The sequence below is a fragment of the Dermochelys coriacea genome, chromosome 28, assembly GCF_009764565.3.
Source record: "Dermochelys coriacea isolate rDerCor1 chromosome 28, rDerCor1.pri.v4, whole genome shotgun sequence".
Taxonomy (NCBI): Eukaryota; Metazoa; Chordata; order Testudines; family Dermochelyidae; genus Dermochelys; species Dermochelys coriacea.
Genome location: NC_050095.1, coordinates 6,141,812 through 6,169,804, shown reverse-complemented (window position 1 = coordinate 6,169,804; position 27,993 = coordinate 6,141,812). Strand labels below are relative to the sequence as shown.

Sequence of the window (27,993 nt, the reverse complement as noted above, 5' to 3'; positions counted from 1 at the left end):
TAGTCTGTATCCACAAAAAGAACAGGAGGACTTGTGGCACCTTAGAGACTACCAAATTTATTGGAGCATAAGCTTTTATGGGCTACAGCCCACTTCATTGGATGCATAGAATGGAACGTATAGTAAGAAGATATATACACACATACAGAAAACATGAAAAGGTGAAGTAATAGACTGATTAATTAAGATATTAGCAGGAGAAACAAACGTTTTGTAGTGATAATCAAGATGGCCCATTTAGACAGTTGAAAAGAAGGTGTGAGGATACTTAACATGGAGAAATAGATTCAATATGTGTAATGACCCAGCCACTCCCAGTCTCTATTCAAACCCAAGTTAATGGTATCTAGTTTGCATATTAATTCAAGCTCAGCAGTTTCTCCTTGGAGTCTGTTTCTGAAGCTTTTCTGTTGCAAAATTGCCACCTTTAAATCTGTTATTGAGTGGCTGGAGAGGTTGAAGTATTCTCCTACCGGTTTTTGAAGTTATGATTTTTTATGTCAGATTTGTGTCCATTTATTCTTTTGCATAGAGAATGTCTGGTTTGGCCAATGCACATGAGAGAGAGACATTGCTGGCACATATCACATTGATAGATGTGCAGGTGAACGAGCCCGATGGCGCGGCTAATGTGATTAGGTCCTATGATGGTGTCACTTGAATAAATATGTGGACAGAGTTGGCATTGGGCTTTGTTTCAAGGATAGGTTCCTGAATTAGTCTTTTTGTTGTGTGGTGTGTGGTTGCTGGAAAGTATTTGCTTCAGGTTGGGGGGCTGTCTGTAAGTGAGGACTGGTCTGTCTCCAAAGATCTGTGAGAGTGAGGGATCATTTTTCAGGATAGGTTGTAGATCCTTGATGATGCGTTGGAGAGGTTTTAGTTGGGGGCTGAAGGTGATGGCTAGTGGCGTTCTGTTATTTTCTTTGTTGGGCCTGTCCTGTAGTAGGTGACTTCTGGGTACTCTTCTGGCTCTGTCAATCTGTTTTTTCACTTCAGCCAATGGGTATTGTAGTTTTAAGAATGCTTGATAGAGATCTTGTAGGTGTTTATGCTGTTAGGGTGCCAGTGCCTGAGATGATGGAGCATCCAGGATTTCCAGGTTTATGGATCTTGGGTAGCAGATAGAATACCCCAGGTTGGGGTTCTAGGCATGTGTCTGCACAGATCTGTTCCTGTGCTTTTTCAGGGAGTTTCTTGAGCAGATGGTGTCATTTCTTTTGGTAATCCTCAGTGGGATCAGAGGGTAATGGCCTGTAGAATGTGGAGTTCTAGCAGCCTCTTCTTCATATTCCAACTTATTCATGATGATGACAGCACCTCCTTTGTCAGCCTTTTTGATTATGATGTCAGAGTTGTTCCTGAGGCTGTTGATGGTGTTGTGTTCAGCGCCCTCGTAAGAGGGACTCGAATGCCTCTGACTCATAGAACAAAGCAGTTGATAGAAAGGGTCTCTGGAGATTTACTCCAAAGAAGGGCAAGCCGCAAAAAACAAAACTGGACCACTCACCTGGGGGAGCTGAGAGACCACAACATTTATGGTTAGCCCTCAACCAAGTACTTATGATGTTTATAAGAAAGGAGAAACTGCTGATGGAAGCTTTTCCTGCACTCAGAGCATCTATGCTACATGAACCATCTTTTAACTCCTAAGGTCAGAGTGGTAAATGAAAGCTTTCCCGCACGCACAACATTCATAGAGTCGTCTCTCTCCTTTCTGGATTCTCTGATGATTAATAAGGGCTGATCAAACAGAACAAACTTTTTTCTATCATCACAGCATTCCTAGGGCTCCTGGCAAGCATGGGTTCTTTGGTGTCTAATAAGGTAGGAACGCCGAGTGAAGGTTTTCCCGCACTCACAGCATCCATAGGGACTTGAGCCTCCGTGGGTTATCTGATGTGTAATAAGGTGTGAGCGTCGAGTGAAGGTTTTCCCGCATTCACAGCATCCATAGGGTCTCTCTCCTGTATGGATTCTCCGATGTCTAAGAAGATGTGAGTGTCGAATGAAGGTTTTCCCGCACTCGCAGCATGCATAAGGTCTCTCTCCTGTGTGGATTCTCTGATGTTCAATAATGTGGGAGCGCCAAAGGAAGGTTTTTCCACACTCAGGGCACATGTTTTCTCTCTCTCCCATGAGGATTCTCTTCTGGGTAGTGGTTTCCTTCAGGTCCTTGTGGTTTTCCTCACAGCTGTTGGATTTAACTACTTTCTCCCCTGGCTGGTTTTCCTGCTGTCTGTCTTCATGACTCCTGGACACGTACCCTTCAGTGCTTTGTGATAATGCCCCATTCATTTCCACGTGCTCAGCATCTTTCTGATCTGGATTCTGCTCCTTCTTCTCACTCACCATCCCATCGTCTCCTGAGACAGAGAGAGAAACCTCAGAAGCAGGGATGGAAAAGGGGAGAGGAAACCAAAGGGAATGCTAGAGAGATGGGGGAAAATATCAGGAAATGAATCCCCCAAACTCTTTCCCATATGGGAGAGAGGAGGGGATCAACTCTGTCTCCACATCCCATCCCGATGCTCAGCATAAAGGGAGATTAGGAAGTGAGCTATTGCAAAATGTTGATCAGGATGGATAGGAAGCAATGAGTGGTATCTTCTCTGAGGATATGACACCTGCTGGAGGACAATCCTGAACTTCAAGAGCTCTCAAGGTCTTGGTAGGGAATCCCAGCTGTGTCCTTCACCTACAGACAGTATTTGAGTTGGTCTAATGATTCCTCACCTGTGCAGCTTTCTCTCAGGATCTCTCTTTCCTCAGAGCCCTGGAAATCTGAGACCCACAGCTCTTCCTCTGGTTCCAGCTTGGCCATCACCTCAGGTTTGGAAAGTGGAAACCCTGCTCAGATGACAGAAAACAAATAAAATCAGGTGAATTCATGGGATATTTGTCATAAAGAAAATGGCTTTTTGCTTTTTTTTTTTTTTTTTTTTAAACCCCTGCTCATTTTAAAGCACAGAAATTCTGGAGATAGCTCTACAGGTGTTCAAAGGTACCAGACACTCTGCTTATAAGGGGATTAATTCTCCACCGCTCTGCTGGTGGACACACAGCCAGACACTCCTCATCAAAGGGGCTCCTAAAAACCCAGAGAAAGTAACTCCATATCAGAAAAAGCCCAGGGGAGGTCACCTGGGAACTGCTTTTTACTGACAAAGACCCACAAAGGGAATGAGACAGTCTGAACTGGGACTGGTGAGCATGGGGTTTCGGGGCTTAGCATTGGAAGGAATGGGGAGATCACTGAGTGCAGTATGTCAGAAGTGTTAGGGATCGGGAAACCACGTTTTGAGAGATTAAGGAATATAGTGAGTCAGGTGTAATGGAAAGGAGCATGAAAATCCCCCAGTGTATGGTGACGGTTATAGAATGATAGAATCACAGAAACGTAGGGCTGAAAGGGACTTCAAGAGGTCATTTATTGCAGCCCATGCACTGAGGCAGGAACAAGTAATCCTAGACCATCCCTGAGAGCTATTTGTCTAAACTGTTCTTAAAAGTTTCCAGTGGTGTTGACTCTACAACCTCCCTTGGAATCCTATTCCAGGGATTAACTACCCTGGTAGTCACAATTTTTTTCTTAATATCCAATCTAACTTGCCCTTGCTCCATATGTAAGATTGAGTCCGGTCTTTCAATCAGTTTTGTACCCACTTTATATTAATTTAATCTAGACCACTGTGACACGGGGCCAGAAAGGGTTAAGCAGCTCACAGGCTAATTGACCCAGATTCAACTTTTACAGACATTTTAGAAAAGTATGTAAATGGTAATTAGGCCCATTCCATGTTAGATAGGCTAGAACTTTGAAATGCACACCTGTATTGTTAGAGAATTAAAGGTGATACTAATTTTATGAGTTTACTTATATCTTAGATCAGTGCATATTGCTATTCCCAGATGACTGTGGCAGGTGTTGGACACCCTGCCACTGAAATGCCATTGAGAAGCAGCAGTGGCAAGATGCGTCGTCGCCGAAATGCCAGAGAGACATGGCAACGCTTCTCGGCATCATTTTGGTGGGCGGTTCTCCGGCGGCCGAGTTTGGCGGTGGCATTTCGGCAGCGCGGTGTCCTGCAGGTGCACAAAAATGCCCTGGCGGGTGCCATGGCACCCACGGGCACCACATTGCGGACCACTGTCTTGGATGTTAGCCATGTAAACAGACAGTTCCTGTCTATTACTATAGCGATTGATTCAGCGATCAAAAGGTAATATTAACATTTAGATTAATCTTGGGTGAAATAATGCCATTGTCTATATGTCTGTTTAAAGTTTGTGTCTTCGCTGTTCAGAAATAAGGTGTGACCTCTGATGGACGTTTTTCCCATACTCAGATCATCTATAGCCTGTCTACCGCTCAGAGCTTCGGAGATATTAGAGATCCACACAGGATAAAGGACTGTTTTCCTGCACTCCTATTCATAGGGTCTCTACCCTTGGTGGATTCTCTAATGATTAATAAGGGCTTCTCTATCAGAAAAGGTTTTTCCATACTCACAGATTTCATAGGGCCTTGCGCCGGTGTGGGTTCTCTGATGTCTGATAAGGTGTGAGCCTCGCGTGAAGGTTTTCCCACACTCAGAGCACACATAGGGTCTCTCGCCTGTGTGGATTCTCTGATGTATAATAAGGTGTGAGCGCACAGAGAAGCTTTTCCCGCACTCACAGCATTCATAAGGTCTCTCTCCGGTGTGGATTTTTTTATGTCTGATAAGATGTGAGCTTCGAATGAAGGTTTTCCCACACTCACAGCATACGTAGGGTCTTTCTCCTGTGTGAATTCTCTGGTGCATAATAAGGTGCGAGAGCCCAGGGAAGGTTTTCCCACACTCAGTGCATATATTTTTTCTCTTTCCCATGAGGATTCTCTGCTGGGCACTGCATTCCTTGAGGTCCTTGTGATTTTCCTCACAACTGATGGATTTACTCACTTTTTCCCCTGCCTGGTTTCCCTGCTGCCTTTCCTCATGACTCCTGGGCACGATCCCTTTAGTTCTTTGTGATAATCCCCCGTGCAGTTCCATGTGCTCAGCATCTTCCTGCTTTGGTTTCTGCTCCTTGTTCTCACTCACCATCCCATCATCTCCTGAGACAGAGAGAGAAACCTCAGAGGCAGGGATGGAAAAGGGGAGAGGAAGCCAAAGGAAGTGCTGGAGAAATGAGGGGAAAGATCAGGAAATGAATCCCCCAAATTCTTCCCCAGAGGGTAGAACGGAGGTAATCAGCTCTGTCTCCACATCCCATCCCACTGGTCAGGATAAAGGGAGGTTAGGAATTGAGGTACTGCCACATGTTGGTCAGGATGGGTAGGAATCCATGAGCGATATTGGCCCTGAGGATACAACATCTGCTGGGGGACAATCCTGAACTCGAAGAGCTCTCAAGGTCTTGATAGGAAATCCCAGCTGTGTCCTTCAGGTATTTGGGTTGGTCTAATGATTCCTCACCTGTGCAGGTTCCTCTCAGGATCCCTCTTTCCTCAGAGCTCTGGAGATCTGAGATCCACAGCTCTTCCCCTTGTTTCAGCTGGGACATCACCTCAGGTTTAGAAACTGGAAACCCTGTTCAGATGAAAGAAAACAAGTTAGATCAGGTGAATTCATGGGGCATTTCTCACAAAGAACACAACCTTTTTTAAACCCCTGCTCATTTTAAAGCACTGAAATTCTGGAGCTAGCTCTCCAGGTGCTCAAAGGTGTCAGAGACTCTGGTTATAAGGGGATTAATTCTCCACCCCTCTGCTGGTGCACACAAAGCCAGACATGCCTCATCAAAGGGGCTCCCCAAAGTTAGAGAAGTAACTCCGAATTACAGAAAGCCCAGGGGAAGTCACCTTGGAACTGCTTCTTACCAACAGAGACCCCCCCAAGGGAATGAGACAGTCACAGGGGAACTGGGACTGGTGAGCATGGGGTTTTGGGGCTCAGCACAGAAAGGAATGGGAAGGAGTAGGGAGATCACTGAATGCAGCACGTAAGGGCTGTTAGGGATCAGGAAAGCACATTTTGAGAAGTTAGTGAATATAGTGAGTCAGGAGTAATGGAAAGGAGTGTGAAAATCCCCTAGTGCATGGACAATGTTACAGAATGATAGAACCACAGAAATGTAGGGCTGGAAGGGACTTCAAGAGGTCATTTAATCCAGCCCATGCACTGAGGCAGGAACAAGTGAACCTAGACCATCCCTGAGAAGTATTTGTCTTAGCTATTCTTAAATACTTCCAGAGATGGGGATTCCATAGCTTCCCTTGGAATCCTATTCCGGATCTTAACTACCCCTGTGGTTGCAATTTTCCCCCAATAGCTAACCTAACTTTGCCTTGCTGCAGATTAAAATTGAGTATGATCTTTCAACCAGTTTTGTACCCAACTTTATAATAATTTCATCTAGATTCCATGTCCCTAGTTTCCCTATGAGAATGTCATGTGGGACTGTGTCAAAGGATGTACTAAAATTAAGCAAATCTGCTGCTTCCTTGTAATACCCTAGGCCAATAACCTTGTCAAGAAGGAAATTAGGTTGGTTTGATATGATTTGTTCTTGACAAATCCATGCTAACTATTCTTCATAATGCTCTTATCCTCCAGGTGTTGACAAACTGATTATTTTATAATATGATCAAGTATCTTTCCAACTCTCAAAGTTAGTCTGACTCATCTATAATTCCTCAGGTCCTCTTTGTTCTCCTTTTTAAGGATAGGTACGGTGTGTGTACTTCATCTGTCCTACATGAGTTCTCAACGATAATTGCTAATGTTTCTGAGATTGCCTCATCTAGTCCCTGAAGTACCTAGGACGAGCTTAGGGAATTAGAGGTTTCAGAGTCGCAGCCGTGTTAGTCTGTATTCGCAAAAAGAAAAGGAGTACTTGTGGCACCTTAGTGCCATAAGTACTCCTTTTCTTAGGAAGTAGATATTCTAACGCAGTATCAACAGACTAATTCTCTGGAAAAGGAGACTATGAGAAGTAATAATAAGATCGTGTGAGATCAGGAGGGACTGCCTCAAAGATCCAAGGAGCCTGCAGAGAAGAGAGACTGTGGCTGCTGCAGATAAGAAGGGGGGAGCAAGATCCTCCAATTCCCCAGAAGTTTCATTACCAATTTAGAACATCACCAAGAGCGAAGAAGTCACCTTGTAACTGGGAGGAATGTCCGGCATCAGGATCGGTAGCTGGGGTCACAGTTTGTAGGGAATAGGAGTGTGCAGGTGGTGGGGATAGGTAATGCACAGTGGAGAGAGAAGAATGCGAATCATAATATTTAAAAATGTATAAAATGACGTGAAAATGGAGTCTGGTTAGAATGGAGTGCAGGCTCACCAGCAATGGGGACTGGCCAAGGATTTTTTCATAATAGGCTGCCATCCCCTGCAGGTCTAGATCCCAAAACCACCCCTCTTCCCCCCCCCCCCCACCCATCCCACTTATCAGGTGTCTCTTAGGACTCTCAAATCTTAAATTGACCTATCACTCTGGGGGGTGAAAAATCCACATCTCTGAGTGACGTAATTAAGATGACTTAAACCCAGTGTGGACTCCTCTAGATCAATGGAAGAATTCTTCCATCAACATAGCTAGCACCTCTTTGGGAGGTGGATTAACTATGTTGATGGAAGAATCCCTCCCATGATGCTAGTTAATGTCTACACTGAAGTGTTACTGCAGCGCTATGGCTGTGCCACTGCAGCATTTGAGGAGCAGGCAAGCCCTTAGTCCTGTTTCTTCAAACGCCCTGTGGTGGAGTCAGAGCTGCTCTGGAATAATGAGTGCTGTGTGTTTATTATAGCAGAGATCCAGCTCTGCCATAGTTATGGTTGAGCGCTACTTCCTGTTTAAAAGTTGACTATTCTAACGGCTCTGAAATGCAGAACCATACTTGGATTGTCTTGACATTTGGTACTCTCCATGTGTGTGGTTAAATTTTGGCGTTATTTGAGCAAGGAGTTCCTGAGATTCCCTCCCCCAGACTCCCTCCACTAAAGAACCTTTTTACAAAATCCCCATGCACTCACAACATTTTGCACACATGTAGGATGAATGTGAGCGTCTAATTGTGCCCAAAGGATCTCAGTCACTTGGTATTTATGTTAGCTAGTACCTGGCATCCACTGCCTCTCTCAGGAAGCAGTACTGAAAAAGTGAACTGTAAAAATTGCAGTTTCAGATCAGCAGGAGCCAAACTGATGAATCAAAGAGATTGAAATGCATATGTGCAGGAAGACTAAGGCTCTGTTAACTGCAGCGGGTTTCTTGCAATCAGCTCTCACAGTATTTGGCTATCTGTAGGGGACGTGCTGGGGCCGTTGCCGAACCTGAGCTACATTTGAATTTGAGCCCGACCATTGACAGCTTTCCGACAATGTGTGTGTTGAGCTTTTTCTTGCATTTTATCAGGGTCTAAGGTGTAACACAGCCAAGGCTCACCTGACAGCTCAATCAGTTTCCTTTTTAGGAATCATTCTGTCAAAGGAAGGACTGACACCATCACAACCAAATGTCGTGTTTGCCTCTACCTACTACTGTAAGATGTCTTTTAGGTTTTGCTGGCTATCACAGAGATTTCATACCTGATTTTGCCTCAGTCACTGCTCCCTTGACTCCTGAGGGCATCGTGTGCCAAAAAATTATAAATTCTGTGCATAATATTTTAAAATTCTTCAAATTTTATTTGTCAAATAAATACGGAGACTCCAGCATGGCATTGGGGAGCACAGGCCACTGGCTGCACAGAGGGGGGGAAATCATTGTGCAACTCTTCCCCCACCTCCACCCCAGGACAGACTCAGTGATGAGGCTGCACCCAACCCTGACACAGCGCAAGGAGCGGGCTCTGCCCCAAAACACCCCAGGCCCCCGCCCCTCCATGCCAGGTGCACCAGGTGTGGGCAGACATGCTCAGTAAGGCAGTATCCAAGTGTGGAGGGGCTTAGTGTTGGGGGAATCCAGGTGTGAGTTTTGGGGCAATCTGGGTGCGGGTGCCTCAGTGGGGGATAAGGGTGCAGGGGGGATCTGGATGCACAGGGACTTGTTGGGGGGTTCTGGGTGCAATGGTAATGGGACTCTACAGGTGGGTCCAGGTGATTGGGGCTCAGAAAGGGGGGAGGTCTGGGCGTGGGAGGATTTGGAACTCAGTGGGAGGTTTAGTGGGGTGGGGATCCAGGTGCAGCTGGTTGGGGCTCAGTAGGGTGAGGATCCAGCAGGTGCAAATGGCTTGTTGGGGCGGTCCAGGTGGAGGGGGAATGGGGCTCATTGGGGGTGGGGGGGCTCAGTGGGAGGTTCTAGGTATGAGGGGGTCTGGATGAATGGGGGTGGGTGGATGGGGAAGCAGTTCCCTGTACAATGACCCATCCCCCTGCAGCTGAGGAGTGATGGATGCAGGAAGTGCACAGAGGAGGGGGAGTCTGCAGAGCTTCCTACAGCCAGAGGAGAAATATGGGGGTGGGTCTGACATGGCCCCGGTTGCTGCGCAGGGGAAGAGGAAGTCCCGTCCTCCCCATCCCAGCCAGGACTAGCAGCTGAGCCCAGTACAGGGTAGGAGCCACCCCAGCCAGGTCTTTCCCGTTCTGCCTCTTACCCCACAGTGATTTACCCATCTGCCAACTGCCCTGGGCACCCAAAACATACTGCTGGGGAGGGCTGCCTGACCACTCTTGTGACTTCTCTTTGCTACCCTGTCAGAAAGTCATTTTTCTGTGGGGAAGTAAAGAAATCTGTGGGGACATAAATTCTGCGCATGCACAATGGCGCGGAATTCCCCCAGGAGTATCGCTTGTCCCACCTTCTCAGGAAGGGAGCGCAATGGTGCTGGACAGAAGAACATAAAAAGGCAGTCACTGCTTTGAAACACCACCTGACCAGACCCTAACCTTTCATTGGGAAGTTGCCACAAGAGAAAGAGCGCTCTGTGCTATTCTCTCTCAAGAAATCTATGGAAAAGAAGGCTCATTGCTTATGCCTCTAAGTACTTTCACCAGTGGAACTCAAGTACTGTGTGTGTGTGTGTGTGTCCGTAACTTGTTAGCCGCTTATTGGGCAATCAAACATTTCACCTTTTTAATTGGTCTCTCTCCCGTAATTTTACACACAGCACACACATCTACTAACCCACTCAGAAAGAAGAAAGTTAAGGACGGACAGGTCTCTAATGCTTGATTAGCTCACTTGTCACTGTTATTGCAGGATAAGGACATAACTGTTCACCCTTTATCTGCATCTTCATCTCCCTTTTGCACTTTTGTATAATGTTACCCCTCACGAGTGTCCTATGATGACACCTCCCTTTTCTCTAGACCAGTTTTTCAAACCGTTACCTCCTTGCTCTGACACTTCTTCTTTCCTATGTATTTTCACAGGTGGATCAAGTTTCTACAAAGATGGGAAACCTTTGACTGGTTTCAGCCTCTATGTTCTTTCTCCATCCGATTCCTCTTTCTTTTTCATGTACATCCCACTCAGCCCAGTAGGTTGGCCTCGTTGCTATGGCATGTGCACTGGAACATTTTGCCTCCTCTAATTTACAATTGCTTTTCCTATCCAATTCTGGATGGGTCTGCAAAGAATTGCAGAATTCTGCCTTTGGGGCATGCTCACAATTTGTATCCTCCTATGGATTTCCTTTGGCTTATGCCTTACTACTTTCTTACAGGGCTTGCCTTGCATCCCCCCCTTCCTTTGTTTGCAAGGTACAAAGCCAGAGTAAAACAGCTCAATTTCACCAGGAAAATTCTGTCGCTGATTCTCTTGTGAAATGAGGTGCTCCAGGGGGCAAGAAGTGGACATTGTCACACACAATCATGAGCACCCCGATTCCTTCAGTGAATACTGCAGAAACTCTAGCTGTGTCAGCAGGCAGAACCAGAGATAGGGACTGATTTGCCAGCACTACAGAAGCAGGATGCAGTGTTACTAGAGAAATGATTAAACATACAAGGGAAAATGGAATTGTCACAAGATTCATCTTTAAAACCTTCTGAATCAAAATTGGCATTGGCAACAGGAAGTTGTTTGCTCATAGACCAAGGGAATGAGATACCAGAATGGGTGTTACCAGAACAAATATGAAAGGATTTAATATACTCAGTCCATGACATACTTTCAGGAGGGCATCAGGGAACAGACAAAACTATGGAGAAGTTAAAATCACTGGGCTGGTGGCCACAGATGAAAAAGGATATAAGAGAATATTGTGACAATTGCTTAATCTGTGCACAAAATAATCCAACAAGCAATAAAAAATAATGCTCCCCTTTGACCCCAGAGAAATTCAGGACCAGGATCTAGTTTACAGATTTTGTTGGTCTGTTACCCAAGACTAAAAAGGGAACCAAATATTTGTTGGTCGTAGTAGATCCAGTCTCAAAATGGACTGAAGCTTTCCCAATGCAAATCAACACAGCCTTAGCTATGGCATGTGGATTGGCAGAACAGGTATTCTCCTGATGGGGTTTTCCAGCAAAACTGGAATCAGATCAAAGATTTCATTTTACAGGAACTGTAATGTAAAACTATTTGTTGGCATTAGGAATAAAACAAAAGTTCCCCATTCCTTATACCCCACAGTCCTCAGGGCAGATGGAAAGGAGAACTAGACTATCAAGAAAATTTGTGTTATTTCTGATGGCAACGAGAGCTACTCCAGCCAGTGCCTGAAACCCCACTCCCTTTGAATAATGACAGGGAGAGAAATGAAAATGCCAGGACGCTTGTTGTGGGAAACGAGTCATGCACATGTTGAAGGGATTAAAATGGATGTTTTTATGAAAAGATTTCAAAGACATACATGTCTTTCATCGGATGCATCCGATGAAGTGAGCTGTAGCTCACGAAAGCTTATGCTCTAATAAATTTGTTAGTCTCTAAGGTGCCACAAGTACTCCTTTTCTTTTTGCGAATACAGACTAACACGGCTGCTACTCTGAAACCATAGATAAATTATGTTCATCTGTTTATAAAATCCATGTCACTGGAAATAGATGTAAGCAGGGTCTGAATGAGCTCTCCCCTGGCTGCTAGCTGGGGAAGAGAGACTTCAGGAGAAAACTGTATTTACATGAACCCACCTACTCTGCGCAAGTATCCAGCAGACAGGAGCTGTATAGCTCCAAGTGATCAAGTCTGGCTGGTGTTGGGTTACAAATCACTTTGAATGCAGGGGTAGGGAAATGTTGTTGTCATTACTATATGAATAAAGGGGAGCAGAACTGTGCTTATCCTCCTTTCTTATCCCTGACTTCCCTCCTTTCATTAAACATTTCTTCTTTTCTACACTCAGACTGTGCTTGCGAGTGGGGAAGTATTATGTCTTAGAGGCCCCCAGGGGGTGGTGTGTAATTTTCCCAGGGTACTGGGTGGGGGCTTGAGCCAGCTCTGTGTTGTACTGTTGAAAAGGAACCCCTGGATACTGAACCTGGCCCTGGTTGCAAAAGATTTATCATGCTAATCAACTTAAGTTGTTTAAGGGAAAATCCCTTCCCTCTACAGAAAATTGACATCACATATGATACCAAGTTGCTGATCCTGGTCCTGTGGAATTGCTTGGAGTTGGCAGGGAAATTAGGGTGACCAGAGGTCCTGATTTTATAGGGACAGTCCCGCTATCTGGGGCTTTTTCTTATATAGGTACCTATTACCCCCCACTCCCCGTCCCAATTTTTCACATTTGCTATCTGGTCACCCTACAGAGAATGCAAGAGAACAGCTTCACCTGCCTCTGGAATCATTAGTAGGGATCATACTTGGAAAAGAGATGGCTAAGGGGAGATATGATTGAGGTCTATAAAATCATGACTGGTGTAGAGAAAGTAGATAAGGAAGTGTTGTTTACTCCTTCTCATAAAACAAGAACTAGGGGTCACCCAATGAAATTAATAGGCAGCAGGTTTAAAACAAATAAAAAGAAGTATTTCTTCACACAATGCACTGTCAACCTGTGGAACTCCTTGCCAGAGGATGTTGTGAAGGCAAAGACCATAACAGGGTTCAAAAAAGAACTAGATAAATTCATGGAGGATAGATCCATCAGTGGCTATTAGCCAGGATGGGCAGGGATGGTGTCCCTAGCCTCTGTTTGCCAGAAGCTGGGAATGAGCGACAGGGGAGGGGTCACTGGATGATTACCTGTTCTGTTCATTCCTTCTGGGGTACCTGGCATTGGCCACTGTCAGAAGACAGGATACTGGGCTAGATGGACCTTTGGTCTGACCCAGTATGGCCGTTCTTATGTTCTTAGGAGGTGATATTGTATTTCCAGTAAGATATGAGAATGCAAATCAAATACCTTTAGTAAACTGGAGACGGAACAGCTCCACCTCCTCTGAAATAGTACAGAGTAGTTTCAGAGACATGGTACAGACCCAGCATTATAAAGGTCGAGCATTTGGATACACGAATAATCTTTCATTGTTAATTAAAGGTCTCATCCCTATGGATGCAGGACAGTTTTTCGTAATTGTAACACCAAACTCCAGAACCTGATACAGCACCGGATGAGCCAATCTACTGATCACAATCACCTCATGGAGTGGTAACCCTAATATTAGGAGAACTTCTAACTACCATACTGAACACATGGAGGACATTACCAGCAGAAGCTGGGACCAGTTCATCGCCTTTAAGATGCCCTGATGTGGAACCTGGATCACCAAGTGGTTCAACTGCTACTTCAATACCTGGGACTTTGCTTAAGAATATTCACTTTAAGCGTACACCTCTTGTGTTAAACCTGTCTCATTGGAATGCGATTGGCCGTGCAAAGTGAACAAAAAATTGCATCTTACTGCAGTAATAGATAAATTAGCAACATATCAGACAGACATTTGCCTCACAACCTGGTATTTTTTGAACCAGATGTCTCCAAGAGTTCGATGGAATTGTTGGTTCTATTTTGGGTTTGTCTGGATCAGGCATGTCAATACAGAATAGAGCGGATTTGGAAAGTGAACCACAGCCAGTGGGAACTGCGATCGGCTGAACCTGTGGACGCGGCAGGTAAACAAACCAGCCCGGCCCGCCAGGGGCTTTCCCTGAACAAGCTCCAGAACAAGTTTGCGAACCACTGCTTTAAGGGATATTGAAAATGGAAGGTTTCAGAGTAGCAGCCGCGTTAGTCTGTATTCGCAAAAAGAAAAGGAGTTCTTGTGGCACCTTAGAGACTAACAAATTTATCTGAGCATAAGCTGTAGCTCACGAAAGCTTATGCTCAAATAAATTTGTTAGTCTCTAAGGTGCCACAAGTACTCCTTGTTTTTTTTTGAAAATGGAGGGATACCTAATCTTGCTGAAGATGGGCATTTGGTTAAATTATTGCCCACCGTGTATAAAGGGAACGTCTGTAAAGAACTTCTGTATTAGAAGTTTTGGGATCAGCGACACTCCATCTGAATCAAGGCACGTGTTATATAAATCTTGTTCAATGAGAGAGTCTCTGTACATTTCTTTTACAGAATCTTTACCAATATTAGACCCAAATACAGCTGTCTTTAACAAATTAACCACTGCCCCTTCAGTAGATTACATAGAAGAAGAAATCTACAAGGAGCGACTGGATATACCACAGCTACTCGTACTTCACCCAGCAACACAAACATGGGGAACACCGGCTATAGCTTGTTGCTCTGTCAACGGGTATCAATATGTTTCCAGGTGTGATGTTTTTGATGTTGCAATGCCTGCCTGTGGCCATGGAGGCCCTACACAGACCAACAAGACAGACAAGCTTGCTGCTGTTGTCTCCTTACCGGTGAAACTCACTAAGTGGGGACTTCCTACTGTGAAGGTGGCCTATAACATGGAAGAACAGTACTGCAGGCAACTAATCACAAAATATTTTTATATGGTGACTGTGGTGAGCTGGAGTGGCCTCCCATCGAGCCAGAAGGGGAGGGATCACTCTTTGGGCCCAAGGGGACAGAGACAGGCTGGGCCCACCCCTCATACTGGCAGTCAAGATGCAGGACAGGAAGTATAAAAGTTGGGCCCGAGCCAGGGAAGGGAGGAGAGGTCTCCAGCCTACTGCAGATCCCCCGGAGCTGAACCTGCCCTGCACCATGCCCTGCCCCTGGAGGAGACTGACCCAGGAGCAGAGCTGTCCAGGCTGCAGCTCGCCGCAGACCCTTAAGAGACGGACGACGACCCCGAGCCGCAGGTACATTAGGGTGGAAGAGTAGGAAGTAGCCCAGCCGACTATAGTCTGGTTGTGTTTCTGTCTGCACATAAGTCAGCATGTTTTGGCTGGATCCCTGCTGACCCACTCCACCACTCTTAGGGCCCTGGGCTGGGACCCGGCGGAGTCGGGTGGGCCCAGGCCCCCCTACGCCTGCTGCCAACCCAACCCCTGGGGTGGCAGCCTCTTCACCTTAGGCCAAAAGGCTTGTGTTTGTCTGCCACCGGCCAGAACCAGGACATCAGACTGTCTGTCATTTGCTCTGCCCTGCCCCAGGGCCTGAGCCTTAAGACTGTCTGCCCCACCTGAGGGCTGGGGCTCCTTAAAACTACTGGATTGTGCTGTCCTGCCTAAGCCCTACTCCTGGATAGGGGCAGTGCCCCAGAGACGTAGTGAGGCAGAGCAGTCTCTGGATGGAGAGGGACCATTTGTAGGGACCCACTACAAAGACCTTAGATGTGATGTCGCATAAGTGGTCAAATTCTAATTATGCCTATCCCAATTTGTCAGAAAGAATCATCCAAAGAAAGCCTAAGCATCAAGAAGATATTACAAGTCATATACCAGTTTTTAACCTACATATTCCTCCATTAATCTTAAATCTAAAATCATTGTTAAATTGAAAGGATACACATGTTGTCCAAATCAGCAGTGACATGCATGCGGCAGAAAAGTCTTTAGAAGATCTAGCACATGATGGAGATTTTAATCTACTTATTTCTCATACATGGAAAGGAGTTACATTTAAGGCTAGTTATTATGGAAGTAGTGTTAGGTTTCTTTATTGATTTTATTTTGTCAATTATGCATAGTACTTAAGCCGTATAACTCTCATATGAACACCTTAACTATAGCCTCAAAGAAACAATTAACTAAGTAGTTTAGTGTTGCTCTGGTTAGTTAACAATAGCGACAAAAGGGTGTCTGTTAGTACCTGTTAGTAAATATAAACGCTTTTTGTTCTTTCTTTCTCTATATCTCATTCACTTACATATTTACTATTCTTTGGAATCTTTATCTTCAACAAAGAGTGTCTGAATTCTAAGACCCAGAACATTGGCCCTTGACCAGTAAGTGACCCCATTCAAGAATTTTATCCATGATGCTATATTTTAACAATCTTGGGAGCCTTCATGTCTCTACAACTCCAGATGTTCATGGAAACCATCTCCTTAACATACATCTATAACGCAGATATAAGCATGTATGGACTTAGGAAACGAATAGGGGATGATTGTTACAACAGCTGATGTAGGCTTGGGAAATCAACAGCGAAGAATGATTGTGGGGATAAGGAGGACCCACTGAGAGAGATTATCTTGAAGAATTGTTAGTTCTCCCAGCTGTAAATAATCATGCCTTCACACATAAATCAGGTAAACTGAGAATGTACAGAAATGACACGAGAACATATGTCTCTGGGAGAATATTCTTGGCAACAAGGTTTCCTTTGTCTGAAACCCTCTATAAGGATACTGATATGGGAACCTGGTTGGGGGAATGAACACTGCGCATTTCCTCCAGATGCAGGAGAGACACAGATCCAGCTCTTAGTCTGACAACAAAGGGTGGTAATGTACCTATTTCTGCCTGTGTTCTGTATAGTGTTGTGTACTAATCTCTGATTGATGATCTTAGATCACATAATTCCAACTGAACCTGTTATTTCAACAATCTTGAGTCATTAACTCAGACACGCAACAGCTGCCTCATGCCTTTCATCACATGGACAGCGGCTAAACCAACCTCTGAAAACCAGGAAACGAAGAGCTGAAGCCCACAACAAACCTCCGCAACACTATCTTAACTTTGCCCCAAGCCCCTAACCCAGGAGCTGGCAATCGCCACTGGGAACAGGTCAGGCAGGGTGGTGCAAAGGTAAACAAACTATTTAGGGAAGTGGAGGATTCTCCATCCCCTGAAGTCTTCAAGTCAAGACTGGATGCCTTTCTGGAGAAGGATTCAGTCCAATACAAGGTATTCAGCTCAGCACCGGGGTAACTGGATGAAATTCTATGGCCTGTTGTACAGGAGGGTCTGATTAGATGACCTAATAGTCCTTCCTCTTAGATATTATTGATTCATAGATTAAAAGGCCAGGAGGGACTAAGAGAACATGCCGTTGTCTGTGTGGTGTTCCACAGACTGGAATGCCAGCATTTCTCTGCATGCCCTCCAGCTGTGTGCACTGGGTCAGCTGTAGCTGTAATCAGATGGTGGAGGGATTAGTTGGAGCAGCTTGGCAGAGCTGTGACTGTGGTCTGCAGAGAGGTGCAGGTGAACCTTGAAGAACCAAGTCTGCCTCATTTCAGTGCTCAGTGTTGTAGGCTATGTCAGTGACAGTGCACCAGGGTGCGTTCTAGCCATGGGGATTGTCAGCACTCCGGTGGCGGACCTGTCAGTTGTTTGCAGGGCTCAGTGAGGGGTAAATTCAGGCGATGACGCAGAAGGAATTCTTGGGGGAGGGAGAGGGATAAAGGGGTGGAAACATTTTGTAAATCTGGGATGGTTTGTGTGCAGTAGGCTCAGTGTTTGAGGGCTGGCCAGGTGCAGGCAGCTTCTGTCCTTTACGCCAGATCTAAACCCAAATTTTGCCTTAGCCAAGAGAAGATGTTACATGTTGTTACATGATGTTACATGATGCTGTTACATGATGTTGTGCTGTAGTTCTCCTGTGCCCTGTTCCCAAAGTGCTCTCTAGCAGGGGAGGGCAGAGTGCTAGCATGCGTGTCACTGGCATGTTGGGGGTGATGCTGAAATAGGGCAGAGTTAAGGTTGCATTATGAGGGGGAGGGACAGCTCAGTGGTTTGAGCATTGGCCTGCTGAACCCAGGATTGTGAGCTCAATCCTTGAGGGAGCCATTTAGGGATATGGGGCAAAAATTGGGGCTTGATCCTGCTTTGAGCAGGGGGTGGGACTGGATGACCTCCTGAGGTCCCTTCCAACCCTGAGAATCTATGATTCTAACCCTTCACTCTCCATTTCCTTTTCTAAGAATGGAGGGGTCGGGAATCCTTACCCAGCGAGGTCACATTCTCATAGTTCTCCTGCATGATGTCCCAGTATAGGTCTTGCTGAGCAGGGTCCAGCAGAGCCCACTCTTCCTTGGTGAAATACACAACCACCTCCTCGAAGGCCACTGGCTCCTGTAAGAGAAAGAGCCCCCCACTCAGTAGCTGCTATCCAGTGACAACCCCACAATTCACAGGAGCGCAGGACCAATCAAATGGAAGGTCTGGGAAGCACACAGTCAGCAGAGTCCCATCTGCACCCCTCTCAGAGGAGGCATCAGGATGAGGGGAGTGTGTCACTCTATACCACAGGGGACAGCCCTGTAACCCCCATATTCCTCATTTGTATATAATGGTGACATTGCATATAAAGCAGGCCATGTGAGGTATGGTGGGAAAGGTTATGATCTGCTGAAACCCACTGTTCCATCTAAATATGTTTCAGAGTAGCAGCCGTGTTAGTCTGTATTCGCAAAAAAGAAAAAGAATACTTGTGGCACCTTAGAGACTAACAAATTTATTTGAGCATAAGCTTTCGAGAGCTACAGCTCACTTCATGAAGTGAGCTGTAGCTCACAAAAGCTTATGCTGAGATAAATTTGTTAGTCTCTAAGGTGCCACAAGTACTCCCTTTTCTTTTATCTAAATATGTGTATCATTCATGCATATTAAGTTATGAGAATTGCATTGTATGGTTGTCACTAAAACATGCTATGGGTTTTGGGGAGTGCTATGGGTTTTTGAGAGATACTAGCTCTCCAGAGACGACAACAAGGGAGGGTAACCAACACCCGGAAGGGTGCTGAGCAGACATCACCAGCCATTGTCCGGCAGAGGAGTTACAATTCAATGACTCACTGACAGGAGACAAACCGGGGTATTGCCTCACCTTGGGATTCAGCAGTGCCCCCCCAGACATGCCTGGACTTGTGTTCTCCAAGCACATGGACTCAGAGTATAAAACAGAACACAGGGGCCCTATGCTTGGCCCTTTCTCCTCCCCCCGCCTATGCTGCAAGTAACAAGGACGCTCACAAGACTGATGATTTCAACAGAGGAGATTGGCCCAGGTTTAAGAGACAAATGTGTATATTAGGGACTGTAAGATCCAGTGGGGTGAGAACATTGCTTGATGTAAATACTTGCTAGTGTGATAAGGGTTAAGGTTTATTCTGTGTGCTTATATTTTAGACTATCTCTTAAAAACTATCTTTTGTAATCAATAAACTTGTTTTACGATTTATCTTTACCAGTGAGTTTGCCTGAAGTGTGTAGTAAATCTGCTCAGGTTTACAAAGGCTGGTGTGTATCCACTTTCCATTGATGAAGTGAGGGAACCAATTAATAAATCTGCATTGCTCAAGAAAGGGTCTTAGAGAGTTAAGGGGGCATAGCAGTCCCACGGTTCCAGGCTGCACCCCGGGGATCCCGTCACAGGGAGAAAGAGAGAGCCCTCATCCCTCCCCTCTCCCTGCACGGGACAGGATATTCTCATTTCTCATAGACTGGTACAGGACATGGAGCCCCCAGCAGTGCCCAGGGGCAGCTCCCTGGTGGGAATCCAAACACCCGCCTAATTGCCAGCAGCTAGGTGTGAGGGGATGGGGCATCTCCTCCAAGCCCCACTGGTGGGTGACCCCTTCATATCTCCCAGCAGCCTCTGGTCAGTGGGTTCTAGCTGCAGCACTGGCAGTCTGGTCATTTCTCCAGCCCTGTCCGAGGGGGTTTTTCCTGTCCCATCAATCGGGCAGTTTCCTCTCCCAACCCCCAAGGGTCTGTTCCTAGAACGTAAGGCCCAGGTTAAACAAGTCCCAGCAGGTCTGTCACACCCTGTCCCCCTCCTTTCCTCCACCCTGTGGATTTCCTGCCCCCTCCCACCTCCAGACTCAACTCCCCAGAAGCTCCCACCTCCTCTGGGTTTACTGCCCCTGTCAGTGTAGAGGGAACCCATAGGAACTCCCTGATAATCCCTACCTGAGCCAGCTCCCCGGCAGCCATTGCTCTTCCCCGTCCCCTGGGAGGCTGGGCCCATCTGGAGGGAAAGGGGGATGTCGTTCCACAGCCTGTCGGGGTGAGGAGGGGGATTGGAGAGGTTTCAGAAGCAGCTTTAGTGACTTTCACAGCACCTCCCCCAGGCTCTTTCCCCGCAGAGAAATGTTCTAGGCTCTGCTGCTCGCAAAACACTGAAGTCGCTTTATTGCAGTGCAGACCCGACCCTTCCCACCAGGGCTAACCCCACGGAGACCCTTTAACGCCCGCCCGACATGGTCCCCGAGGGGAGCACATTCCCCAGCAGGGCAGGATCTAGGCAGAGGTGGGGATTGGGTAAGATCTGTCCAGTGCTGAGACAGGAACTGGAGCTGAGCAGGTCTGGGAGCTTGTGACCTCCCTTCTCACTTACTTCTCCTCCGCTTCTCTCTCCCCTCCCTCTGGCTGGGGACTTCGTTACTGTCTATTCATGGAGGCCGTTGCTGTCCTACCAGTGCTACTGCCATTTTGGAGCCAGTCTCTCTGGCTGTGACACAGACACGGTAGGGAAAGGGACACTGGGCCCAGCTGTGAGCTGGATTCTGAATACGGAAAGATTTTTGAATTGGGGGTTTATGGGAATGAATCGTTCCTTGGCTCAGTCCACACCTGGCATAGCAGCTAACTAACTATTCATTCACAATAGGCCCATATACAAAGTAATGGGCTCTTCCCATTCAGAAAATGAATGATCTAGTCTGATGTTCCTCAAGTGGTGGTTTGCTTCCCCAGGTGACTCACGACAGGCAACAGATGGGCTGTGAGATATTATCAGTTTTGTTATGAGCTAAAGCAGTGGTTCTCAAACTGTGGGTTGGGACCCCAAAGTGAGTCATGACCCCGTTTTAACTGGGTCACAAGGGCTGGCTTAGACTTGCTGGGACCCGGGGCTAAAGCCCGAGCCCCACTGCCCAGGGCTGTAGCCAAAACTAGGGGACTTCAGCCCTGGGCGGCAGGGCTCAGGTTACAGGCCTCACCCGGGGCAATGGGGCTCAGACATCGGTCCCCCCATCTGGGGGTCATGTAGTAATTTTTGTTGTCAGAAGGGGGTCACGGTGCCATGAAGTCTAAGAACCCCTCAAAGCAAAGTTTCACTCTGCCACTTTTATCCTTCAAGGTCCACTACTCTTGAAACACCCACCCAAGTTACAGAGACTCAGCCTTGAGACACATTTTATTCTTCCTTTCACAGTCAATGTAAGGGGATCGCCCCACAAAAAAACCTGACTTCAAATAAGGGGCCAACAATGTGAAAAGTGTGAGACACATGGACACGCACTCGAGCAGCTCCCGTCTCATTCACAATGATCCCAAAGACAATCTAGGGCTCTCCTCCCCTTTCCAGCCAGTCTGTACACAGGAGACCAGCCCCATCTCTCATTCAGCGTCAGGGTCTATTCAGGGTACGGCTGGGCTCCACCCCCTCCTCGCACCCGAGACTCTGCTGTGCCCATGTTCAGTCACTCATTCAAACGGTCAGACTGTTCAGGGCATGGAGCTTTTATTCTTGTCTCACCATCTCTCACACCATTCCGGGTGTTGTTCCTTTCCCCAAAGGGAAACGCCCCCCTGAGATTCGCTCTGAATCCCCATCAGATGTCACAGCAGGAGTGAATCAATCACGGGGCTCACCCGGCTTCGCATTGTTCCACCATTTCCAGGTGCACATGGGGACTGGAGGCGGCGCCCCCCTGCCGCTAACATGGTTATTGGTCTGAAATCTCCCCCCGGCCCGTCAGAGACAGACACGTACCTGTGTCGCTCCCCAGCTCCCGTCGCAGCGTCTCTAGGGGAAGGAGAGGACGGGAGAGGTGAGGATTCAGGCCCTCGCATCCCTGGGGAGGTTCCCACTGGTTATGAATGGAACTGCTGTTAACTACGGGACGGTGACCCAGACCGAGGCCCATAACGCAGCCGCTGCAGACGGAGCCAGCCCCACAGGGCGACTCCCATGGGGAAGGGTGACATGCAGAGCTGGGGCTGTGAGATGGAGCCCGGGGTCAGTGACATCACTAGAGTCCCCGACTCCTTCCCAGGGCCAGGGTCGCTCTAACCAGAGGAGACGCCACCCCCAGACTCCAACTCACCTTTGAATCCCAGCAGCACCTGCTTCAGGACGGCACTTTTCAGAGAGAAATGGCTGAGTCTCTTCTCCAGCTCCGCAAACCCTGGATCTGGCTTCCGAAACGCCCCGTCCTCCCTGTTGGGGAAAGGGGGAAGGGTGAGAAACGGGCCCGGATCCCCAATCCGTGAGCCCAGCAACCCCCAAACTCCAGCAAACCTGGATCTGAGCTTTGTAGCCTAAGGTGATCACGGTTATGCGAGTCACCTGCCCTCAGCCCTGTGCTCTCCACAGAGATGGGACACGAGGAATGGAGACAGGTTCAGGAGCTTTCTCTGGGACACTGGTTCTGTGGGGTGCAGAGCCACCCCCTACACCGGGTTACTCCACTAGCTAGGGGCACTGGGACTGGGGTTACCAGGAAAGGAAGGAGACAGGGACCAAAGGGTGGGTGTGTCTCACAATCGCACTGTGGCCCCAGACAGATGCTTAGCAGGGAATGAGCCTGGGCCCTTCCGCTGAAGCTGTAACCCTGGGGTGTCCAACTCATTTGGCAGAGAGACCCATCCGTATTCAACTCTCGGTTACGGTCCGTGGGCCAGGGCATCAATTTCAGACTCTGTACACGGCTCCATTCAGAGCGGGGCCCTCACTGCTCTCAGTGGGACACCCAGGCACAGATACCATGGGGAGGGTCTGCCCTTCCGAGAGGAAACCACCTTTTAGTTACCTGTATTCATTACGTCCTTTATGGTCACAGTCAGTATCACTCCGTGGGAAAATAGCCCCATCCCACACCTGCCAGGGCTCCTGCTTTCCCCTTCCTTCCACCCTCATTTCTCCATTTCTCTCTCTCCATTGCCTGCATGTCTCTCCTTTGTTCTCCCCGCCCTACAGAAACTCCCTATTCCCACCCCGGAAGGGCTCCACTCCTGCCCCCTCCCCGTTCCACCAGTGACCGGCCAAGGAATATTGACTGTTGACATTAAAGTGTCGTTGTTTCAGCTGACACTCCAATGAGATTAACGGAGGACAGGGGAGTTCACGCCCGTCTGAGCCATGGCTTCAGGCCGCTGGCAGACACGGAAAGACAACAGCGTCCCCGTCTGCATGTGGGAGGGGTTTTTCCCCAACCATGAGGCCTAGAAACTTACGCTAAACTGGAAAGCCGAGATTCTCCACACCGGGAATACGTGAGGTGGCCACATAAATACGTCAGACAGGCCGGGTCTGGCCCATGTGTCCGACAGCCCTGGTGGGACCTCATTAGCTGTCAGAGAGTAACAGGCTCTTCCCCCTCGTGAGGCAGCCACTAGGGAAGAGACCTGATCCCAAGCACCAAGCCGGCGTGTCACACTGCAGGGGCGGGGGAAGCTCCGTATTTCGTGCTGTTTCCAAGCGTAACCGAGCATGAGGGGGAGTGAAATGGAGCCGGGGACTCACCTGCTCCCAGTGCTCCCGGCACCCTGGAGAGGGAGAGAGAGAAGAGACCGTCGGGGGGGTGTCCCAGGCAGAGGGGCAACCGTTGGCGTCTCTGGCGTTTGGGGCATTTCAGACACTCGGGTTCACGTTCAGAGAGCAGCTGCCGCCCCCAGGAATCCCTGCTTGGACGTGGCCATCGGGGGAAGTTCCTGCCCAGGCACTTACAGGAAGAAAATATTTCTCGGCCTTGAGAGTGAAATTCCCACTAGGGCTGAGAGCCCCGCAAGCCCCCTGCCCCATTAAACCCGTTCACCTGGGGTGGTGAGGGGCCTTAGGCCTGGCTCGGGGCCTCGGCATGGCAGGGAGGGGACGTTACGTTTCCAGCCCAAATGCAGTTAGACCTTGGCAGGGCGTTTACTGCGTGACCTTAGTCAGGGCTCTGCCCCTCCCTGTGCCTCACTTTCCCCCTTTGTCCCATAGGAATAATGCCCCGACCCCACTTTGTAAAGTGCTTTGGGGTCTAGGGCGGACACGCTCCTATAGAAACACTGCGTATGGTCATTGCAACGACAGCCTGACCTGCAGGGGTTGGCTCAGCGGCTGCTGCCCCTTCTCTCCTCCCCGCTCACTGAGCAGGGAAATCTCCCGGGACAGCCGGCAGACGCCCTCATCCCTTCTCTGGACAATGGCTCTCTCTAGCTCTTCCAGCCGGGACAGCAGCCCCTGCTCCTGCTCCTCCAGAAACCCTCGCAGCTCCTGCCACTCCCAGACCAGCTTCTGCCTCTCGGCTGCCGTCTGGTTCTGCAACCACAGGGAGAGGGCGGGTGGGTGCCGGGGGAGACCCATAAATGCCCCTCCCGGCGGGTGGGGGGGTTATTTCCCAGAGCACGGGATCTCTTGCGCTGGGGGATGGGAAGCTGATTTACCCCAGGAAGGGTGGCGCGATCAGAGCAGGGGTGAGCCGTACATCGCTCACAGGGGGGACTTTTCTCCCCAAAACCTCATCCAATTGCTCTGGGCCAAACTCTCCATCTCTGCAGCCCACAGTTCCTCCCCAACCCCCCCCCCCCAGGAGCTAGAAAGGCTCCCCGGCCACTGGGACATGCAGACAGCCCGTGGGCAGGGGCTCTGGGCTCACTCAGACTGACCCTCTCCTGCCCAGCAGCCTCCTGCACCCTACGGGCATCATGTCACCCCCGTGTCGGACCCTGGGCTCCAGCGGGGACGGTTCCCTGGCTGAGGCTGGCAGGCCGGGCCCTGCATTCACCGTCACTCAGGGCACCAGGATCCCTGGCAAACCCGGGCCCTGGGCACCTACCAGCAGCTCCTGGCTTTGCCGCTGCTCCTCGTCTTTGGCTGCTTCTCTCTCTTTTCCCAGAGGGGCCCGACGCTCTCGTGGGGGCTCCTGGAAGAAGTGTGGGGGGGGGGGGGGTTACCAACTGCTGCCAACGGCCTCCCAGCTGCCAGATTTCAGGGCCCGTCCTGCCCTGCAGATGCCCGAGGAGAGTCCCTGGGACGCACTGGGGCTTTTTTTCTCCAGGCCTCGTTCAGCCTCAGCCAGGAAGCTCCGAGGGGCTGGTGAAACGGGGACCAGGTTTCCCAGAGAAAACACAGGACCCCTTGGAGAGGTGACAGGGGTGCAGCCCAACCCCCCCCACCGCTCCCAATGTCCCCTGCGTCCACCCACCTCCCAAGCAACAAACTTCAGACACTGCCCCCAACTTCCTCCCCTCGAACTGGCCCCTGGCTCCACTCATAGCCTTCAATATTAACATCAGTGCTGGATCAGAACATGGACCCCCCCAAAGCCCGAGCTCTGCCCCCCCACTGACACCCCCCAAGCCCCCAGCTCTGTCCCCCCAACACCTCCCAAACCCCCAGCTCTGTCCCCCCACTTACACCCCCAAATCCCCAGCTCTGTCCCCCACACTGACACCCCTAAATCCCCAGCTCCATCTCCCGCACTGACACCCCCCCAAACACGCAGGTCTGCCCCCCCACGTACACCCTCCAAACCCCCAGCTCTGTCCCACACACACTCACACCCCCCAAACCCGCAGATCTGCCCCCCCACTTACACCCCCCAAATCCCCAGCTCTGTCCCCCGCACTGACACCCCCCCAACCCCTAGGTCTGCCCCCCACTTACACCCCCAAATCCCCAGTTCTGTCCCACACACACTGATACCCCCAAACCCGCAGGTCTGCCCCCCCAGTTACACCCCCCAAATCCCCAGCTCTGTCCCCCGTACTGACACCCCCCCAACCCCTAGGTCTGCCCCCCACTTACACCCCCAAATCCCCAGTTCTGTCCCACACACACTGATACCCCCAAACCCGCAGGTCTGCCCCCCCAGTTACACCCCCCAAATCCCCAGCTCTGTTCCCCGCACTGACACCCCCAAACCCGCAGGTCTGCCCCCCACTTACACCCCCCAAACCCCAGCTCTACGCTCACACCCCAAAACCCCTAGCTCCAAACTACTCCCGACCCCCAGCACCGCTCTGCCCCCCAGCTCCATCCCCCCTCGCTCCCGGGCCCAGCCTGGGCTCCGGGCCCCGCCCCCCGTGTCCGCCCCACGCGTGTCCGCGCTGCCCCCGGACCCACCGCGCTGCCCCGCGGGCCGCAGGGCTGGAGCCGCCTCCGCGCTGGGCTCCCGGCCCCGGCCATGGCCCCGCCGCTGCAAACGCACAAAGGGCTCCCGGGCCGGGGGGGGCAGGAAGAGGCGGCTCCTCCCCGGGCCTGGCCCTGCCCCTCCGGGGCAGTGTGAAAATCTGGTGTCGTTTGCTCCCCGTCCGTGCCTGAGTTTCAACTTTAATTTGCTACTAGGCAGCTCTCCAACACCACTTTCTACAAGCCATTACCCTCTGATCCCACTGAGAGTTACCAAAAGAAACTACAGCATTTGCTCAAGAAACTCCCTGAAAAAGCACAAGAACAAATCCGCACAGACACACCCCTGGAGCCCCGACCTGGGGTATTCTGTCTGCTACCCAAGATCCATAAACCTGGAAATCCTGGACGCCCCATCATCTCAGGCATTGGCACCCTGACAGCAGGATTGTCTGGCTATGTAGACTCCCTCCTCAGGCCCTTCGTTACCAGCACTCCCAGCTATCTTCGAGACACCACCGATTTCCTGAGGAAACTACAGTCCATTGGTGATCTTCCTAAAAACACCATCCTGGCCACTATGGATGTAGAAGCCCTCTACACCAACACTCCACACAAAGATGGGCTACAAGCCGTCAGGAACAGTATCCCCGATACTGTCACGGCTAACCTGGTGGCTGAACTTTGTGACTTTGTCCTGACCCATAACTATTTCACATTTGGTGACAATGTATACCTTCAAATCAGCGGCACTGCGATGGGTACCCGCATGGCCCCACAGTATGCCAACATTTTTATGGCTGACTTAGAACAACGCTTCCTCAGCTCTCGTCCCCTAATGCCCCTACTCTACTTGCGCTACATTGATGACATCTTCATCATCTGGACCCATGGAAAAGAAGCTCTTGAGGAATTCCACCATGATTTCAACAATTTCCATCCCACCATCAACCTCAGCCTGGATCAGTCCACACAAGAGATCCACTTCCTGGACACTACGGTGCTAATAAGCGATGGTCACATAAACACCACCCTATATCGGAAACCTACAGACCGCTATTCCTACCTACATGCCTCTAGCTTTCATCCAGATCATACCACTCGATCCATTGTCTACAGCCAAGCGCTACGATATAACCGCATTTGCTCCAACCCCTCAGACAGAGACAAACACCTACAAGATCTCTATCATGCATTCCTACAACTACAATACCCACCTGCTGAAGTGAAGAAACAGATTGACAGAGCCAGAAGAGTACCCAGAAGTCACCTGCTACAGGACAGGCCCAACAAAGAAAACAACAGAACGCCACTAGCCATCACCTTCAGCCCCCAACTAAAACCTCTCCAACGCATCATCAAGGATCTACAACCTATCCTGAAGGACGACCCATCACTCTCACAGATCTTGGGAGACAGACCAGTCCTTGCTTACAGACAGCCCCCCAATCTGAAGCAAATACTCACCAGCAACCACATACCACACAACAGAACCACTAACCCAGGAACCTATCCTTGCAACAAAGCCCGTTGCCAACTCTGTCCACATATCTATTCAGGGGACACCATCATAGGGCCTAATCACATCAGCCACACTATCAGAGGCTCGTTCACCTGCGCATCTACCAATGTGATATATGCCATCATGTGCCAGCAATGCCCCTCTGCCATGTACATTGGCCAA

The 27,993-nt window shown here is 49.2% G+C and overlaps 2 protein-coding genes across 5 annotated transcripts in view; one reads left to right on the top strand and one right to left on the bottom strand.

Annotated features, from left to right (window-relative positions):
* The window catches only part of LOC119849388 (zinc finger protein OZF-like), an 875,044-nt gene that overhangs the window by 44,560 nt on the left and 802,491 nt on the right, over window positions 1–27,993 (top strand). The gene's annotated exons all lie outside the window — the stretch shown is intronic.
* LOC119849374 (zinc finger protein 34-like) lies at window positions 37–26,421 on the bottom strand. Of its 4 annotated transcripts, XM_038386351.1 has the most exons (12): window positions 26,304–26,419; window positions 25,015–25,101; window positions 24,276–24,497; window positions 23,718–23,740; window positions 22,300–22,412; window positions 21,966–21,998; window positions 20,159–20,247; window positions 18,193–18,319; window positions 5,460–5,573; window positions 4,511–5,098; window positions 2,734–2,847; window positions 37–2,363 (listed from the first exon to the last, which is right to left on the bottom strand). In XM_038386351.1, the coding sequence occupies exons 1-12, from the start codon at window positions 26,364–26,366 to the stop codon at window positions 1,783–1,785; spliced, it is 2,154 nt and encodes a 717-aa protein (XP_038242279.1). In that variant the 5' UTR covers window positions 26,367–26,419; the 3' UTR covers window positions 37–1,782. The 4 variants fall into 4 exon arrangements, with proteins under 4 accessions (XP_038242279.1, XP_038242280.1, XP_043359727.1 ...); XM_038386352.1 differs by lacking the exon at window positions 24,276–24,497 and having other exon boundaries at window positions 1,255–2,363; XM_043503792.1 differs by lacking the exons at window positions 23,718–23,740; window positions 24,276–24,497 and having other exon boundaries at window positions 1,255–2,363; window positions 25,015–25,098; window positions 26,338–26,421.

Bases quoted from the DNA above. Each gene is read 5' to 3' on its own strand.
- LOC119849374 (XM_038386351.1), bottom strand. From the start codon at position 26,366: ATGGCCGGGGCCGGGAGCCCAGCGCGGAGGCGGCTCCAGCCCTGCGGC. The intron at 23,741-24,275 runs GTCAGGCTGTCG...CTCCCTCTCCAG, and splicing joins CGCTGAGCCAACCCCTGCAG to GGTGCCGGGAGCACTGGGAG. The intron at 5,574-18,192 runs GTAAGGATTCCC...TCATCTGAACAG, and splicing joins TGAGAATGTGACCTCGCTGG to GGTTTCCAGTTTCTAAACCT.